This window comes from Atractosteus spatula, chromosome 6 (assembly GCF_055471065.1).
Source record: "Atractosteus spatula isolate fAtrSpa1 chromosome 6, fAtrSpa1.hap1, whole genome shotgun sequence".
In the NCBI taxonomy this organism is placed as follows: domain Eukaryota; kingdom Metazoa; phylum Chordata; class Actinopteri; order Semionotiformes; family Lepisosteidae; genus Atractosteus; species Atractosteus spatula.
This window is the reverse complement of record NC_142711.1, coordinates 7,341,749-7,361,515: the sequence shown is the minus strand read 5'-3', so window position 1 is coordinate 7,361,515 and position 19,767 is coordinate 7,341,749. Positions and strand designations below refer to the sequence as shown.

General features: G+C 38.9%; 1 protein-coding gene across 2 annotated transcripts in view; it reads right to left on the bottom strand.

Moving 5' to 3' along the window:
• ube2wb (ubiquitin conjugating enzyme E2 Wb) overlaps nucleotides 1–19,767 on the bottom strand; it is a 37,398-nt gene continuing 17,631 nt past the window's right edge. For both annotated transcript variants that reach the window (XM_088919245.1, XM_088919246.1), the window contains exons 3-6: nucleotides 12,853–12,955; nucleotides 4,355–4,510; nucleotides 3,137–3,212; nucleotides 1–2,658 (exon numbers count right to left, since the gene is read on the bottom strand). In XM_088919245.1, coding sequence (XP_088775371.1) covers nucleotides 2,645–2,658; nucleotides 3,137–3,212; nucleotides 4,355–4,510; nucleotides 12,853–12,955 — 349 coding nt within the window. In that variant the 3' untranslated portion in view covers nucleotides 1–2,644. The remainder of the gene's footprint in view (nucleotides 2,659–3,136; nucleotides 3,213–4,354; nucleotides 4,511–12,852; nucleotides 12,956–19,767) is intronic.

Here is a 19,767-nt window from a genome sequence, read left to right as displayed (position 1 = left end):
TGCCAGCAGAGTAAGGTGTCACTGCTTTACAGAGCAGTGAAGCAGTGCTTTATTATTAACAGGCACAGCTCACATGTAGCTTTACATTACTACAAGAGTTTTCGATTTTACATTACCCTCATCTTAATTTATCGAACAAAACCAGAAGCCAAGCGTTTTGCAACAACTAAAGAAAAACATCCCCTCCCTCCCAGTAAAAAAAAAAACGAGAACTTTTTAAACCTTGAATTCCCCCCCAACCCCTTCTTACACCTGTTATCATTTCTTTCCAAACAATTTCACTTATCTAAAACAAAAATCAGAACATTCTTCCCAGCACTAATAGAATTCGCCCTCATTCTTACATTCTTTCAGGATCCTATTTTGACTTTGGTGTACTTATTATGCTTCTCAATAGTATCAGTGGGCAGCAATGCTTACAAAGGTAACTTCACTTTAGCATTATAAAAACACCTAGAAGCAGGGCCCATGTATAGAACAGGTAGAGTGCAAGTAGTTTAGGAAAATGTTTTTTTCCATGAAACCATAGCTTGATAATTTGCAGGTTGCAGCAAAATCTAAACCTGCTTGGGACAAATCTTTTACAAAAAGCCAATAGGGAGGTCAGCTTGAATGCCAAACTCTTACTGCCAAACTATTTTGAAATCCTTTCCATTTTATGGGATTCCTATTCTCTGCAGTTTACACCAACTGAAATGATTTTATTCCTATTTTGTTTCAGGAGAATTGTAGATCTAATCATTTTAACAATGGTCGGAAACCACCATCAACAAAAGGGCCAAAAATGAAAGCACATGAGAGCCCACTGAGAAGAAGAGAAGTTCCCTTTACAAAGACCTTTTGGAAGAGGTGTGAGGCGGCACATGTGAGGAGTGGTTTCTTCACGAGCAGCGTTTATTCATATGTTGTGGTAGCATTTGCACGCCTACTGTAGTATGACACAGATATGGAGTTAAACTTCAAGATCCCAACACAGGTGCTACCCACTCTGATGCTATTGAGAAAGAGCAGTGCCACAGGTCTAAAAAATTTGACCTATTCCTGTGGCCATTCACGTTTTAGCCTTTTCAGCACATTTGACTATACAAGCCAAGTTTAGCAAAAAGTGCAGATGGCAAAAGGCATTTTCAATAGTTAACACAACAAGCAGCCTAAAAAAACATTCCGTTATGGACTGCAAATGTTGTACTCATCCACAACTTAAATAATCCAGAGTACCGACGGAAGAGAAATCTATTTACAGTTTTCAAATGTTTTTTTTTTTCATTAAAGAAAATGCCTTCTACCTTGCATCCATTGCAGAATTAGGCATTTTTCATTATTTAACATCAAAAAGAGAAATTTACAACAGGTTCCTCGGACATGTGAAGTATTTTTAGCAATGTTAACAGTCTTCTTGGTGCAAATGCTATGTTTAATGTTCTTAAGTGGAAAAAGTACCTGAGCCAGATAAAGATGACTAGATGAGTCAATTCACTCTAGTCTTATAACCTGGGGGCAAAGAGCATATATTTTAGTATTGCTCATAGACATCCCTAACCTTCTTATCAAATCTCTAGCAGAGAGGAGCTCATGTGAGATAAATAAGACATCCACACATATTTTTCAAAACATTTAGCATCCTTCAAAATGTATTTGTTCTAAACTGATTTTCCATAATTAAAATTCAGGGTGATGTTGACTAGCAAAGAAAAATAAGTTACAAAAAAAGCTTTTCAAAACGGATACATTTTAAGAAGATTAAAGCATGACAATCTTACAACAGAATATAAACAAATAAAAATGAAACACAAAATAGTTTTTCACACATTCAAAACAACGAAGGTGGTGCTGACCTGCTCTGAAAAAGTAGGGCCGACAGATCTCTAGTGAACAGTGTGTAAAGAATTACACAAAAGTATCTTAGTTTACAATAAAGCAAAGTTCCTCATTCTTAGCTGTGGTATCCTATCCCGTCAGCATTTTAACTTTAGAAAAATGTCAAAAGAGTCACTTGTAATAGGGGACAGTATTTGGATTTTGTTATCTATAAAACCAGTTAAGAAGTATTATTTTTCATGATTCATCTGTGTCGAGAATATAATAAAATAACACCTATTACCTGAATAGAAAATGTAGTGAGTAGTTTAACTAGAACTAGATGTTTAATGTAACACTAAGCTGTATTTTTTCCACAGTGCATATAATTTAAGTATAAAAGATGAAGCACATTTTCCTTGGGGTTAAGACGCTGAGGTCCCACAGCTGAAATATGTGATTTGGGTTTAATCTGTCTTTGAAGGCCCCAACATGCATTAATCCTTGTTATTGCACAATACATAAGGACCTGAAAAAAGCTTCAAAAAAGGAAGAGAACATAAAAAATTTAAAATAGGAAATAATGTCACTACAAAAATTTCCTTAATTTCTGCATATCTACATCATACCAAAGGAATCCATGTTGGGTGCATTTCTTTCTTTTATTTTTAAAACCAGCTATCAACATGCATCCAACTGCCCACTTGTAGAAATGCAGTCAGTGGAAGTCTTCAGCGCATGGTGTCCATTGTTCCAGTCAACAAGTTAAAGTTCAAAGACTGAATGATCAAAGTGCTTATGTACTCAGTAGGACTTCTTTCTTCTAGGAATATTATAAAGTTGAACATTAGCATGTATCATCTGTTAAAAGAAGTAAAAATACATACATGTTAACGGTAATGACATAAAAATGCAAAAAGAAAAGTTGCATCGCTTCCTAATCTCACTGCCACTTTTCTAACACGTTCCAGTAGGAAAATATACAAGCATAAACCCAAGTGAGATCTAGGTTCTAAAAATCAGTGAGTTTTCTGGAGGACAACAAATGTGAGCCTGAAAATAAGTAATCCAAAAGGTGTTGTGTCTGCAGTGCATTTTAGTTCCTGTTCCAAGAACACCAACATATGAAACCGGATTAAAATTGAGAACAGGGGTCACTTTACGTAAAAGGTTGAAGGAGGATGGAACAAGACACACAGCTTCTTACCCTGGCTTCTTTCAAGAAATTAATGGATAAGATCCCATGACAAATTAGATACTAACTACCAAATGGGCTAAAGGAACATACTGGTGTTCATGTTCTCAGTTCTCCTATGCAAAATGTTATGGAAGAACTCACCATGATACCACCATTTTGTTTTCTTTGGATTCTTATTACATGTTCTTACATAAAATGAATTATCGGGAGGCCGCCTCTGTTGGGAGAAAGTAAAAATGAAAAATATTAATCATTCATCAGCTAGAAGAACGGTAAATCTAGACAACTAAAATTAGATCAGCATCAGCAACAGATTTTTTTATGAAGAAACAGAGAATGCTCTTCACTCATGTAGGTACTTTATCATGGAAGATTACTTCATTTTATTTTTCATATTCTATTAGAAAAAACTAATGTGGTTTAGAACAATACATATTTTTTTATTTATACGAATAAGCACTTTTCCAGAGCTTACAACTGGTTGATTTTCACTACTATTTTAAAACACATTTATGATTTGCTCTCTGTGATCACCAGAGGGCACACTTCTCCATGCTGCTGAACTACAGGACTAAACCTTTCTGTGTGCTTGATGTTCCAAGAAGACAGAAAAGGTTTTCGTAATAATAGAACAGACTTTCACAGCTCGGGAACTCCTTAAAACACTTCACATAAAGGAAGAGTTCTTCTTTTCTGATAATAACAAACATCAGTCTGAAAATGTAGTTTAAATAGATGGAACTTTTGAAGATCATCCTTAGGAATCAGAGATATTTCAGAATACAAACTAGCATCCTTAAATTGGGGCAAATTGATGACATTACTAATAAGATGAAGAAGAACATGTTAACATTGAAGAGCCTCTTTTCGAATGATTTTGAGATAGCTTGGTACCACGATAAAGGCGTTCACACTTGTCTGATCTCATATATCCTGACTAATGCACGTGCAGCTCTGCACTCACAGCTACACTAAAGCCATCAGCTATTAATTTGGCTTGTCAGCAGCAGACAGGACACAGTCAGGACATGAACTGCTTCTGCACCTCCATTTTCAAAACTGGTCGATACATTTACAGTTACATTTAAAATACCTAAACCGTTTAGATTTGATAGAGCTGACCATCATTAGAATCATTGTTGTCCAAAAAACACCTCCCTCCCCTGGTGTTTGCCTGCTATTGTCTCAGATTTACAAAAAAAAGAAAGCCTTTTAGAAAACGTCACCAACCATCCAGCAGGTTCTTACAAATACAATGAGTTGCAAATTGCAACTTTAAATCACAAGTACAAGGCTTGAATGTTAAAGATTGTAAATGCATGTAAGAAAAGAAGAACTTAAAGTTGTTAAGTCTCTTACCTTTTCTTTACAACTGGAAAGCATGCTGATAATGCTAAGACAGACTGATTGTACTGAGAGAGCTGGAGACCAATCTTCTGTTAAAATGGATAGACAGATGTGTCCATTGCTGTAAACGTGAGGATGAACAGGTATATTTTCACCAGTGAACATTACCTGAAAAAAAAATCCAACATCACACAGGGTATTGTACGATCATGATGTACAACTGAAAGATGAACTTGTATAGCACTCGGCTGGATTCATTACATTTTTAGCCTAAAAAACAGAAAATAAGGTGTGTACTAAACATCTTAATACTCCTGGATACATAAAGCCATGGGATTAGGAGAAGAGAATGGAATACGTGCCTGGCAGCAGGACAGGGATTCACAGAATTTGAGGGGTATTATACACCTAACAGAGAAGTCTACAATTGCACAGCTTTGAATCTTAAAGGGTGCAAACCCAAACAAAACTTTAACTTTACATAATCTACACATGGAACGTGTCAAATTGAAGCATGCATGTTTAGTAGTATAATTCCAACATCGTTTTACCATTGTATCACCTGTAGTGCCTTTGAATCTTAAGCAATATTAACAAACTACTCTTCGTTTTTTTTAAATTAATGGCTATAGCAAAAACGATCGTTATGATTATGATTCAAGCCCATTCCAGTCTATTAAAAAACAAGTTCAGGTGGGTGGCTGCATCAGCATGCGTAGGCTGCAAAGGAACAAGTAATAGGTTTATTTCACACTGAAAAGAGAAGAAGGCTCCACAGCCATGGACTAAAACAATGACTAATTGCCTGGAAGTGATTTGTATCCAATGTTTGATATGGACAGTTGTCATGTGACAACTTATTTAGCAATTACAGTATGCCCACTTCCTGTTAAGCATAGAGTCCCCAAGTGTCAGAAAACAGGTCTGCATTACTTATACCAAAAGAAGTTAATTCTGATGAGATTCCATGTGCATTGAGAATTAGACAGGACACCAATCAAGACATCGACTTGTCTGGTCATGTGGCATCTACCTTTGGAAAATATATTAATGTCTGTATCCGAGCACAGTTATATGACCGAGAACAAGACAGGACAGGAATGCTGTATAAGCTACCCGTGGAACCGGGGTATGAATATTACAAAATCACACACAAATAAATGCATGGAACTGTGCAGGATTGACAATAAAAGGGACAAACTTAGTATTGTATTTTTAAGTTAGAAAGTAAAAAGTATAACTTATTTCAATCCTTTGCACATTTAGGCACACACTTCCTCAGAACTCAGCAGTTCAGGCTACAACCAAGACCTCTCAGTTCTCTGCTACATTGTTCTGTAACTCATAAACCACTTTGTATCCATTTCTTCACGTATATGCCTCAAAATTTAGTTTTTACCTTTTTATTCTATTTTTGAGCAGCACTTACATTGCACTTTCAATATTATTCAGTTTGCCTTATTGTAGTTTTAAGAATTTAATTTTATTGTAATTGTAATATCGTCTTATCTATTAATACTAAAGTAACTTCGCTTAATGTAAACCTTGGCATCCACTGTAAATCATGCTGGATAAGCATACATAATATAATAATAACCCTTACACCTATATAGCACCTTTAAGGAAACTCCACACAAAGAAGTTTACAGGAAATTGACTGTAATGAAGGACTCCCTTTCACCACCAATGCATAGTCCCCACCTGGATGATGCACTGGCACCCAAAGTGCACCAATACTCTCCCCACACACACCAAGTGATGAAGCCAGATAAGAGATGGGGGTTATTAGAGGAGGCCATGGCTGGTAAAGGCCAGGAGGAAATTTTGAGGTAACACCCCTATGCTCTTTGAAAAATGCCCAGGGATGTAAATGCTTAGTTTTGTTAAAATGCTATTTCTATAGCACTTGAGAGAGAAGAAGAAGGATATAAAATCTTCTACAACATGTCTACCTGCAGAGCCAACTGTCACTTGATCTACCACGAGCTCCACAGTGTCTCTGGAGTAGTCATCTCTGGATCAGCCTCCCAGGGATGACCCTAGACACCTGCAGACAACTGGCAGGATATACAGTAGGAAAACCAAGAGAGGCCTGCCTGACAAATCTCAAGCCCACCCTAAAGGTGCACAGCCAACTGTGCGCACCACCTGGGGAATCCCAGTCACAGTAGGCTAGTGACACCTCTGCAGCTGAACTGGCCAGGTACAGATCACAGGAGGACTTTTAAAGCAAGGTTGCCCGACTGCGGTCCTGGAGGACCAGTGCGTCCCATGTGTCTTTAAGGCACCAGCACCTGAAGGTCCAGGAGAAGCTGGTGGATTGATCCAAATATATGCATAATAACACGATTTAGCTCATGCAGGCTCACCGGTGTTCAATTACTCTAAAGGCACCAAAATAATATCAGGGAATTGCAACTTTAAAATAGGGGAAAGCAACCTTACTGACTACATGGTATAACAGAAACACCTCGGATATATAATAATTGCTTAGACTTATATAGCGCTTTTCTGGACATTCCACTCAAAGTGCTTGAAAGGTAATGGGGATCCCCTCCACCACCACCAGTGTGCAGTCCTACCTGGATGATGCAACAGCAGCCACAGTGCACCAGAACACTTACCACACACCAGCTCTCAGTGGGGAGGAGAACAGAGTGATGAAGCCAGTTCATAGATGAGGATTATTAGGAGACCATGACTGCTAAGGGCCAATGGGAAATCTGCCCAGGACACCAGGGTTACACCCCTACTCTTTTTGAGAAACGCCCTGGGAATTTTAATGACCACAGAGTCAGGACCTCGGTTTTACGTCTCATCCGAAGGACGGCACCTTTTTACAGTATAGCGTCCCCATCACTATACTGAGGCATTAGGACCCACATGGACCGCAGGGTGAGCGCCCCCTTCTGGCCCCACTAACACCTCTTCCAACAGCAACCTTAGTTTTTCCCAGGAGGTCTCCTATCCAGGTACTGACGAGGCTCAATCCTGCTGAGCTTCAGTAGGCTCCCAGCTGTGAGTTGCAGGGTGATACAGCTGCTGGCTATACATGTAAAAAAAACAGTACTCAGAGTATAATGCCTAGGAATGAAACTGTCCGATTCAATTTGTGATGTTACAAAATAAGTCTCAAAATCCAGATTTAGCTCCTGCATCAGTAGCCAGATGCTTCATTCTTTTTTAACATTGGATGCACCCAATGTTATTCTCTCCTTCTGAGCTTCTGGCATGTAGTACTATAATCTTCTTTACTACCAGAGTTACTCAACTTAGACAACTCCACAATTTGAAGTATAATTTCAACACTTCATAGTGCAATGACCATGATGAATGATGGATCAGATCCAGAGCCCAACTGCCTTAACATAAAAATGTTTTTTATGCCTAAGTAAAAATTGATAATGCCATAACCGCAAATCGCTTTGAAAATATCAAAACAAGCTATACTGTTCTATAACTGAATAAGCAACAAATTATACAAGACAAAGGGCAGTAAGATGAATTTTATGAGGAGGTGCAAAATATTCTGTTTGGCAGAAGGCTTTAAACATTCTGCTGCCTAGGAACAAGTAGTACCCAGGATGCAACAGACAACAAAAACGAAATATGCTACTGTAGGTAAATCTCTAGCAGCGAAAAGGAGGACAGACAGGTTTCACTGGTCAATGGCTGAAACCTGTTACACAAAACAAAGCAATGCTGTCTTGTCTTCAGTCCCCCATTGTTCATACACTTTCCACCCAAAACAACACGTACATCCGATACCTTATGCCAGTGGAACAAATGAGAGGACACCATTTGTCCCATCTAGCTTATAACTGGTAGTTAATTGATGCAAGGATCTCATCCAGCCTTTTTCTGAAAGAAGCCAGGGCATCGGTCTCAACAACCTGGCTGGACAGCTTTTCCCAAACTCCTATAATTCTTCAGGTAATGAAGAGCACCTTCTGCCTTTGAAAAGCCATTTCAGAAAATAAGACATCTGCTGTGCTCTACATCGTGATCACTGTGACCCATCAGAGAGACAAACGGTTATTGTTATTGGACAATGCTGGATCATCTTGATGTCCACTAAAGCGTGCACAGGAACACAGAACCTTACCACTATCTTGAGAAACAATTCACTTCCCACCACTACAATTCAAAAGAAATATTTTAATGTGTAGGACACCAGCCATGTATTTGGTGTGTTATTGAGAATGCAAGTTTCTTTTTTTATCTAAGGCTTTATTTCCAGGAACTTGCACCTCCCGATTTTCTCTGTGTACACTGTACCTCTTTCATTTTTTCCCCAACAAGGATTTTAGCAGGCAGGAAAGAAATGGAACATAACAGACATAAATGCCACAAAACGGGTAGGTTGTTGAAAGAAAAAAAAGCATTTACAAATTGCTTTACAAAAAAAGCAGTAAGACCAGTTAAGGGGCTAGCGCTCAGTTTTCAAAAGGAGGTGTTGAATTATAACCTATACAAATAGCATTGCTGGATCAGCTCAATCTGAAACGAACTACATACAGTAGCCCCCAGACCACTTTCACATCTATCAACCACTGGCTTGTGTTGATGTTACTGAAGCTCAATCAACGTGTGTAGATTGTGAGAGAACAAAAGAAGTCTAACATATCAGAGGAGGAGACTATTCAGCGCAACTTCCTCTTTTGGTTGTCAATAGCCGACTTGTTTCAAGAATCGCACCTAGGTAATTATTGAAAAGTCCCCCTCAAGCAAGTTTCATAAGCACGGTTATGTAGTTTCCCCCCCAAAAAAAACATTTTTAGGTACAACTTCTACTTTTGGTCTCAAAATGTATTTCCTATTACTTTCCACTTCTACCCTTGCTTTCCCACTGGTCATGGAAAGGACGAGGCGAACTGCCAACACTTTTCAGAATTCTAGAGAAGTACAGTACATCATGTCTTCTCGTGCCCATCTCCGTTCAAGATTCCAAAGCATGATAGTACAAGCATGAGTCTAAGTTATGTCATCAGTCAATTGCTAAGCAATGGTGGGCAATGGTGGCACAATCGAGTGCCACTAGCGACGGGATTGGGATGACGCAGTCAGGACTCGGTATTCCGACAAACCGCAAGAGCTCCAGGCCCAGTGAAAGACGCACCACTCTGGAACCTGCAGCTTGCTAAAAAGATGACTGTCATGATGGGTGGGTCAGAGGAGCACAGCTGGGCTCTTCTTACGCTCTACAGTACAGTCCTGTACTGTACAGGAATCGCCACGAAGAAAGGATTGGCGAATCTAGATAATTGATATAGGTCATCGGCAACAGCATGTGAATAACGGGCTGAAAACGATTCCTTTTCAAAGCCAGCAATTTCTTTGCTGTCAAGTTGGCACTTGAATAGCACACACAATATTCTCAAAGTCCTATTACTTATTTCTTATTTTGGAATTGCTCAGGATGATTAAAACCTTATATTCTTCACTACATACCCACTGGAAATGTGCTCTATTGCTTTTTTGCACCAGGTACTGTGCACATGGATACTATTTCATTTTCCACAAAGCTGCAAGCCAAGATCATTTACATCACCGGTCAGAAATACTAATCTGCACCTCAAATAGTCCATATAGTTGATGTCCCCAAAAAGGAAGCAAGGGCAAGAAACTGCACTACAGCTGCAGTGCTGGTTTTATGCTGAAATGAAAGAATACCCACGCCTGTCATTTCAGCTGACACTTAAACCCCAAGGAGGACACAAGAGACATCAGACGTTTGAGGAAAACCGCTCTGCATGGCAGCTTGAGAAAATTAATTCTTCTTTAAAGGTAATTACAAAAATATTTTTTCCACAGGACAGAAAATGAAAATGTCTTATATAAGTCAAAAAAATAAGAACTTCTTATGAGAGACGGTGATGAGTCTTTGAAGCTGGTTTTCTGCTTAAATTTTACCAGGAAATTACAAAGGAGGTTCCAAAACTAGATGTAACTCCATCTCTCCATTTTCTAAAAGCTTGATCTAATACTGAAAAGCAACAGGCACAAGGCAGGGTACACTGACAGTCGCCAGTCCATCACAGGGCACAGACAAGCACACACTCCCTTCAGTATTTAGACTGTGGGAGAAAACTGGACCAAACTGCATGCAGATGGCACCCCAGGAATTGAACCCAGGGCCCCAGCAGTGCCACTGTGCCATCCATCTACCACTGAATATAACTCAAAAAGTCAAAAAGAGAGAAAGTAACAAGCTGTCCTAAAGGTAAAGGCGGGATGCCATGACGTTGCGAGTTTAAGTGATAAATTCTAGAAGAAAATACAACCGCCATGAAAAAAATTCCCTCTACTTTTCCAAACAGCTCAGACAGGCACTGCAACATTTTCATCATATTTTTGGTCCACTCTCGGCCAACGGCTTGAGATGTTTTCTGATGGTATGATATACAATTCATAGTTATACTTTGTTTAACAGAGCAAGGACCCCCCTTCTTAGTAACAAGGAAACAAAAGTAACACCGGGAGGATGACATTTCAGCCTCTAAAGATTTTCAAGACAGATTTCACTTTTTCATTTGCATGTTTCCCCATACTTTAGGAACGCAAAAAGAATTTAAAAAGGAAGAGAGAGCAAGTAATAGGATATGGAGACAGCAAATAGCAAGTAGTTGTAAGAAAGCTTTAGATATTAATAACTTAATTTATTTAGCAGGGCTTGATAGAGTCAAGCACCTTCAGTATGAGGGTACATCTGCAGTGCCCTACCTGGGATAAGAACCCCCCTATTTCCACCTGCGTGCCCAGAGAACTAGATCTGTATTTCTGTGTTTTATATAGTTTTACGTTATTCAATAGTAATGCAAAACAAAAATAAGCAGGCATGAACAGAAATCAGTAAGTGATCCTCTGAGTACTCTTCACTTCTGAAGCAAGCCCTTTGGTTTGGGGAGAGCTCTTTTACATACAGGTAAAGCAAGAAACCAGATCTATAATAATTCCTAGAATAAAACTTCTAACAATGTTGCCTTTAAGACGCAGATAAGTTTATCCATCATACAGAGGGCAGCCATATGTCATATGCATTCTGCTCACACAGTCAGAACTACTTTTTCTATGCAAGGGTGGGAGTATCCATGTCTTTTTGTACGAAATGCAATTTTGACTGTTTTGTGAATTTTAAAAGCTAATAAAATGCCAACACGGCACAAACAAAATAGGATATAAACAGGAGGAAACTCAGAATATTTTAATATTTTTAAGATTTTGTGTGTGTGTGGGGGGGGAGGGGGATCGTTGCAAATCCTTTCAAGGTTTATAAAGGGTCACTCACCAAAAGGCTCAAATATACTTTAAAAGGGAAAGAAAATGTTATAGGCCTTTATGCTGCCCAGTACAATTACCGACACCAGTCTTACTTTCAAATGGTCTCCGTCTGGCTTTGGGTAAAGTGAAGTTTCTGCATTGCTATGGGGTCATTTGCAAGACAACCCAGACAGACGGAGGAAAGATTCTGGCCTCCTAAAAATGTCAATTAAGTCCAAGCCAAAGCTGGTGTTATCAGACAGCACTCGTTCCCTCTCCTGCGTTATACTTCCAAAGAGGTGCGGCCTTGACACCGATAAGACAACCTCCTTATCAACATCTGTCAAAGGGTTTTGGAGACGAAAGTTCACTGCTCAGGGATGCAACAGAATCAGAGGCTGAGCGACTGCAGGGAAGACTTTAGGACAAAGCCATGCTCAACCCCAGTCCCTCGGATTACCACTGCTGTTCCTAAACTTCTGCATAGGCACATGAACACACACATTATATTCACTGATACTTCAATCCTGCACACATTCTGGCAAGATGTTCTTCTTTTCCCCCCATAAAATGTAACAGAAAAAAACCAAAAGTTCTTATGGATTTGTGTTCTTTAAAACTAATGAATTACACTGAAAGAAGAAATGCGATTTTGGTGATTAGTAATGTGTTTCTTCTTGCTCTGAAACAGTGCTTGGAATTCAAGTATGCATCAGGATCTCTTTATACTAACCTTTTCACCCTGTGGTTTAATTAATTGATTTAATTAATTCAGGTTTGATTATTAGGTTTATGTGATGTTGTCTAAGAGCAAAATTTCTCATCAACACCTATGGGTGCAGATCACGATTAACCTATCAGAAGCACTGCTTGAATAATGTGAGCAGTAACTGATGAATAGGCACTAAACCCCAAGAATCAGTTTCCCCAGGGATGGCAAATACTGAACCATCATCACTGACAATACCACTGCAGCTGCCTCAGCATGCTCAGGAGACATAATAATCCACACAGAGCCAGCAATGCTGCCATTTCCTTATTAAGTACCATTGAGAACTTTATGATACCTTAAACATAAAATTACAAATGTATGCATTTTATATTGCTCAACATTTAAAAACAATGGTGCCTTACTAACCACTAACGATACTTAAGTCACTTTCTAATACTAATGTGACTTGACCTCTCTTGCCTGAGAATACTTTTTAAGAAAACATTCTAAAAACATTTTTAAAAAATGTAAGTCCTACCTGAGGTGAATCAAAGGGATATCGACTACTGAATTTGAAAAGCAGCTGAAATTTTTCTCCTTCATAGAGTGTACCGGGGGCTCCTTCCATATCTACAATCCACCTGTAGAAAAAAAATTAAATTACTACGGTTTTCAGTAAGAACTCATGATTCCCTAAAAGGTGAAAAGTAGATCGTGCAGCACTGAAACTTGAGACTCGGAAAGCTGCTAATTCCTAGTCAGGATCAAGGAAACCTGAAATCCATGGACTAGAGAATTATTAACCTATTAAACCCCACGCTTAAAGGCACTCAGGGTCAATTTCCACCTGAACTGGATGTACCCTTAATGATCTTGAATCATTTTGGAAAGTATACACAGTACAGGCCTGGTAATGGTCTAGAATTCAGGGTCATCAAGTCTAAACCTTCACATTTCTTTTATACGTCTTACTCAGTAAACACTGACAAGAAAGGAATATCCAAAACAAACAAACCCGTTTTACTGTTTATTTCTTCAGAAGACAACTCCACCAACATGTCTACTAGCTTTGATAAAAATGTTAGATTGAGTGAACAAATCTGAAAAAAATCTGCACACGTTTTCATGAGGACATGGCCTAGTATTGTTTTCTTTCTCTTACAAAAAATGTGAAAGAAAATTAACGACATAAAAAAATCTATTACTACTTTGCAGTAATGCAGACAATAAAAAACAAAACAGCATGGAACATTTCTCTGGACACATCACAGAGGCTTCAATAGTTCATGTACTATAGGCTACAGGCTTGGAACTAATATTTCCTGCTATATCCTTTTTGATGTCTTAATCCAAACACGATTTTCACAGATCTCACAACAAAGACCTATTACACAAGAACAGGGCACCAGTTACACATGCATAATTAGGAATGGGTTCCAGGTTCTCTAGTTATGTACAAATAAATCATTTGGATGTAAAAAGACAATTCATAAATGAATTATTAAATACCACATCATGCTCCTGGTCAATATTTAGAACGTTCTATACAACACTTTTAATAAAGTGGTTAATATTACCTATTATCAGAATCAATGTAAGCAGCTAAGGAACACTACTCCAAATGCCCAGAGCTCAAATTAAGTCTAGCCATGTCACCAGGAACTCATGAACAAAAGGTATGCCAAAGATGCTCTCTCAAGAAACTGAATAAACATTGGACTGAATTTACAATTTAATTGCAATATAGTGCATGAAATAAGAAAATGTATACATTTTTAGGCATGGTAAGACCATCTCTCAAAAACAATCAATCCATCCCTCATTCACAATGAACTGGTCATTTGAGGCCTTACTGCCACTCAATAAAATATTGAATACCTGCACCAAAGTCTCAGTTTCCATTCATCTACTACTGAATGTCCGCTTCTGAAATACACTGCCTTTGGAAGCACATCTTCAAATGTGCAAACACATCTCAAAAAAGGTTATAAGTCATGCTTCTGAAATAAGTGTGACTGTAATTTTCACTTGTGCTGTGACCTGTATTGGCCGTTTCAGGCACAGTAGTGATGATTAGAGAGCATTACAATACAGAACTTCCAAAGGTCATCTGTGCAAAGACTGTTAATTAAAGAAGGTATCCCCCTTCACACTTTAAAGATGAAAAGAGATTAAATAATTCTGCTACTTACTATGCTGTGCAAAACAAACAGGAAAAAGACATTTTATCCCGGTCATTGAAAGAGTCAGATAACAGTCTGCTGAATTTGTCAGGATTTGACACTGCATAATACATATGCAGTTCTCTTTAAGGATTACGGGAGCACAGAACAAGCTACCCAGCCTGGGCATCACAGTCAGTCATGAATTTCAAGTAATCAAAACAGTGAAAACATTTAATCAATATCCAAAATATCACAGCACTTACAGTAGAGTTAACATTCTTGAGGTTTACAGGTTTAAAGCCCTTTGCAAAAGTTGGCATTTAAAAATAACCACACAGCTTATAACCTCTTATTTTGTTTTTCTACAAGGTGTTAAATAAATACGGAAACAAATAGTATTGAACATATGTAGCACTTCAAAATAAATGTTGTTTCACATTTGTCACAAATAAAAGACAAAAAAAAGTCATTTCAAGAGGCACGATCCTCAAGCTCCTTGAACTTGCAAGTTGACGGGGTCAACTTGTGGTCATATGGCTGCAGAAAAGTTTCCAGAGAAGCTTGTAAATGGGAAGAAGATCCAGACTGGAAAAAAAGTCTTCAATGCAGATGAAACGGGCTTGTTCTGGAAGAAAATCCATCTTCCAGACATAAATCTCGAAGGTGGGCCAAGCGATGTTACTTAATGTAGTCATCTAGCCAGTCCCACAATAAAGCCAGGCTTGCTGTACCTGTCCTGTCTGCGCACCCCAGGGCATCGCACAGCAAGAGTAAGAACCTCTTGCCTATTTAATAGCAGTCGGATGAGAAGACTTGGGTGACTATGGACAGATGGGTAGCATGAGGCTCGCTCATTAGCACGAAGACAGAAATGTCAGTGCACAAGATTTGGAATTTGCCACACGGCCCAGTCTCCCAAAATGAATTTTTCATGTCACGGCCCAACTCTGTCTGGCTAATCTTCGCTTGTGAATGACTGAATCCAAGAATGTTGAAACCTTCCTGTATTTTTCTACAAACACACATGCATATAGAGCAATGTTGATTTTGTTGACGATATTTATGACAAAAACGTTCAACAACGGTTTTCATTTTAGTTAACGATAACGAAACACATGAACAATAATCCACACAGACGAGGACAAATTAAATTGCTTTGCATTTTTGTCTTAATTAAAATGAGACAAAATAACTTGTTTGACTAAAACTCATGCAAAAATGTATTTCATCACATGAGGTTCACCGTAATGGGTTTAATCCCAGGGCTGCGACTGTAGGTGGACTGCACAGTGCCTCGGGGCTAGAATTGGGGTGTGCCATTTTCTTTCCCTCTTTTCTGTAACGGTCCTTCATTTCCAGATCGTCTTTTCTACACCCCATATCACGAATTAGATTAAAAAAAGCAGAGCACTATGACAAAGAAAAAAGTCATGAAGACCCAAAAAATACTTTCTTGTAATATTCCATGCTTTCAAATAAAAGAAAAAAAATCTTGAGTCTAGCAGTACCTTCATACCCTACAAGCAAACCAAAAAAAGGGATTGTAAAACTGTTACTGAAGACAAAAGAACAGGACACGGCTACATTATGAGATGAAAAAAAAAATTTTAAAACACCATCTGGACCAACAGCACCCTCACAACTCTGCATTGAACATCCGTTTTTCACATTAGAGCTAGTCACGTTAAATAGAAAACCTTTTATTTTTGCAGAAGACGGTAGAGTGAAAGCAGCTCGTGGTCCTTCTACTGTACTTCGGAAGACTAACGAAAACACTCCACTACTCAGTACAGTGAAATAAAATCAAAATTCAAATTCCATTTTAAAAAGATTTGTTTAATGCTTTTTCTCAAAGTCTTAATGTAAACTAGTTCATGGCTCTTAAATTTGATTCTTAGATTAATAGATAAGGTCCCTACTCTGTTTATGCACTTGTCCCTTGCTAAGTTTGGTAAGTGAACAGTCGCCACACAATTCTATAGCTTTAAAGGCAATCAAATTAGGACAGTCTTAATTGTAAATTAAAAAAAAAGACTAAACTCTAATTCCTTAATACTGCAAAGACTACATATAAATTAAACTAAAACCTTTATACTTAAAGGTACAACTTAATTAAACTGTATAACAAAAATCTGACAAACTAATTCAGTTTTAGTCAACCCAAAGCGGGTGTAATTGTAGTCAAACCGCAGTCGACTCGACTAAATTAAAAGAGTGACTAAAATGTGACTACGTCCAACAGACATTTCAGTCAACTAGACTAGGACTATGACCATGTAATACAATGACTTAACAGGGATAAAGAGTGATGTTTCTTCTGGTGCTCAGTATGGAATGAATAACATCTCAAGATTTACAACATGGAAGTGCAAGAACACAACCCCCAGCATCACTTCAATATTGCAAGTGCTCAATATCACAGCACCAGCAGCCCCGGCATCACTTTGGGCAGGAGAATCATGCTTTCACAGGAGTTACTGTGATAATCAGCGAGAGACAGGCACAGGAAAGCCTGCAAAGCATAACAGGATTCAGGACAACAGCTAAATAAAGCACACAGCGGCAAAGGCAGGACACACTGGGACAGCTCAGGCCACACCACTGCTCCACATAGGAGCATTACACAACAATTCCTTGAGGATGACTGCACATGCTGAAACAAGTATAACCAGATCCAATTTTATTTCGTGTCCGTTTGTGAGGACTAGTGCATGCATATGGATCCACTGCCCACTACTTAAACCGATGACTTAACACGGATAATGAGTTACGTGTTCTTTGGTGAAGGATTTCTATCACATATGCACCCTTTCCTTTGTCTCCATGATTATTTCCAATATTTTACACTTCAAGATTTCCAACATGGGAGGGCCAGAACACAACTCTTCTGTTCTGTTATTCTGTACTGTTCCACAACTCTTTACGTATCCTGAATTTCACTGAAATCAGAAGCAGCCCTTTCTTAGCCATTGCATGAACACCCCCCCCCACCTTACGTGCCCTAGCTGTGCCTGCGAGTGAGGAGGGACAGGAGAGCAGAACTGCAGGCTCACCAGGGTTTATTGTCCTTTAATGGTTAACAGGTGTGTGTGTGGATCACTGAGGGGGGGGAGAGAGCAAGAGAATGAAGCAGCAGCCACCTCAGTCCATAAGATGGAGAAAGATGTCCCCCCTTCATATATGGGGAAAGAAGTTATCCAATGATGAATGAAATAAAAATGTTTTGAAATCTAATCATTACCAAATATAGCATACATATCAAAAAAGTATATTACAGTAAATGACACATTTGTGAGACATGCATTTATAAACAATGTTCCGTACATTTCCCTACCAGAGCCAGCCCTGGGTGTAGGCAAAACAGGCGACTGCCTAGGGCCCAGAGGCGGCCAGGGGCCCCCCCTCAACGTGCGACAACATTCTTAATCATCACGGTCAAATACGTGCGAACAAATTCCCCGTGGTTCATTATCCTAATGGACGCCCGGTCAAAAAACTGACCAATCGTAACTGAGCACGTTTCTGAAGCAGAAAGGAGGAGCGGGATAAGCTCAGACAAAGCAACTCACTGTAAGAATGCACAACATGCATGGGAACGTCATCATTTTGTGTCGAGCCTGTTAGGTCCGCGCAAGTAGCGAACGGCAGACATTTCCGAGATTAGATGCGTGGACTGCTTGAGGTGTTTTTACTGGAAGTCAACCGATTCACGTTTCCCGCAATCGTACCCACGCCGGGCGGGTCGCCTGGCTAAAAACAGGCACTGGTCCGCCAAACAAAAACGTGAAAGCGAACGTGCAGTACAAGATACTGTTCAGCGATTGTACGTAATCGGCATTAAAACGCATCGTTTTCCTGGCGGTTCCTCCTGTGCTTCATTTAATGAGGTTCCCGGGAACTCAACCTGTAGGCCTTCGGATTACAGCCTCTCTCCCAGCCACAGCAGCAGGAGCAGAGAGAAGCTTTTCAGAGCTCAAGCTGATTGAAACATACCTGAGGTCGAACATATAGGCAAATTGGTTCATAGAAGGTTTCCCATCTGCTCAGCCTTACTGTTCTCACCTCCTTGCCATTTGGTCTTACTTAATTCCACACTTATTCCTGCAATTCCTTCCTACAAAGGTTTCAGTGCAGGACTTTCTATGTTCTGATCTGCTAAAACTCGGAAGGAAGAGAGATCCTGTTTTTCATTTATAGTAATTAAATGCTCCTGTTTTATTACTTTCAATGTCAAAATAAATGTTATCTTGGTAAAATATGTGCCTTGTGTTCTTGTTTATAAGTTATTTTTTATGCATTCTTCAAATCTGGTTAATAAAACGTTCTACTTATATAAGTATTTTAGTCCTAAACAGTAATTTTCATTTTGAATCCTCATTTTCTGTTTGCTTCCAGGGGCTCCTGCTTACTTTGTTCTCATGATAGTCTGGAATCCTTCAAGAAAAGAGAACAAGATCAATCAGCATGGATCAATCAGTAACCATTAACTAAATGAGCTAATGCACATGGGTTAAATCTCTACCACTTAGTGACATCCTTATGGTCATAATTCCATGGCTGGACATGACCAGCCAAGGGGACCAAATCACAAAACTGTGAAAATATTCTTATTTAAAATGATGGCACAAGCAAGCACAAAAACAGATCACAAAAGCATTAAAAATAAAAGTGGCAATAGTAAAGTAATTCTGAATTAAAACACACTAAAGACTAGCACTCAGCATATACAGACATCAGAATCAAGTCAACCCCAAGGGTGTCCCCAGATAAGATCACAGCAAAATTATCTTATTTGAACATCCACCGTATCCCATTCCACCTTCCATATACTGTCAAATGAAAATTGACAGCTTAAGACAGCAGAAAGCCCAGGGACTAAATGAGATTAATGGATCTAAGGATGTACAACAAAGGAGATCAGCAATACGTTCTAAAACCACCAGCTTCCAGCTGGAATGCTTGGATTAATACCTAGAGATCACCTGGACTTCCTTTTGCTTGTTTGGCTACTAGGAGCCAAAAGGAAAATATCACAGATTTTAAAACTTGAGTCAACAGGTTATCATAAGATAAGATTTTATTGTCCCCTGATGGAAATTATGGACACCCAGCACTCCTATACATACAGTCCTGTGCTGCAGTCCTTTTTAGAATTTACATGTTGCATCTTTGTCAGATTGTTTTCCACCAAGTCATCACTGATGCCTAGGGGCCCTATGTAAATTGCATAGAAATACAGCAGATCAGTAGAGGAATTTAGTTATCAATGCAATATTGCACACCGTGTA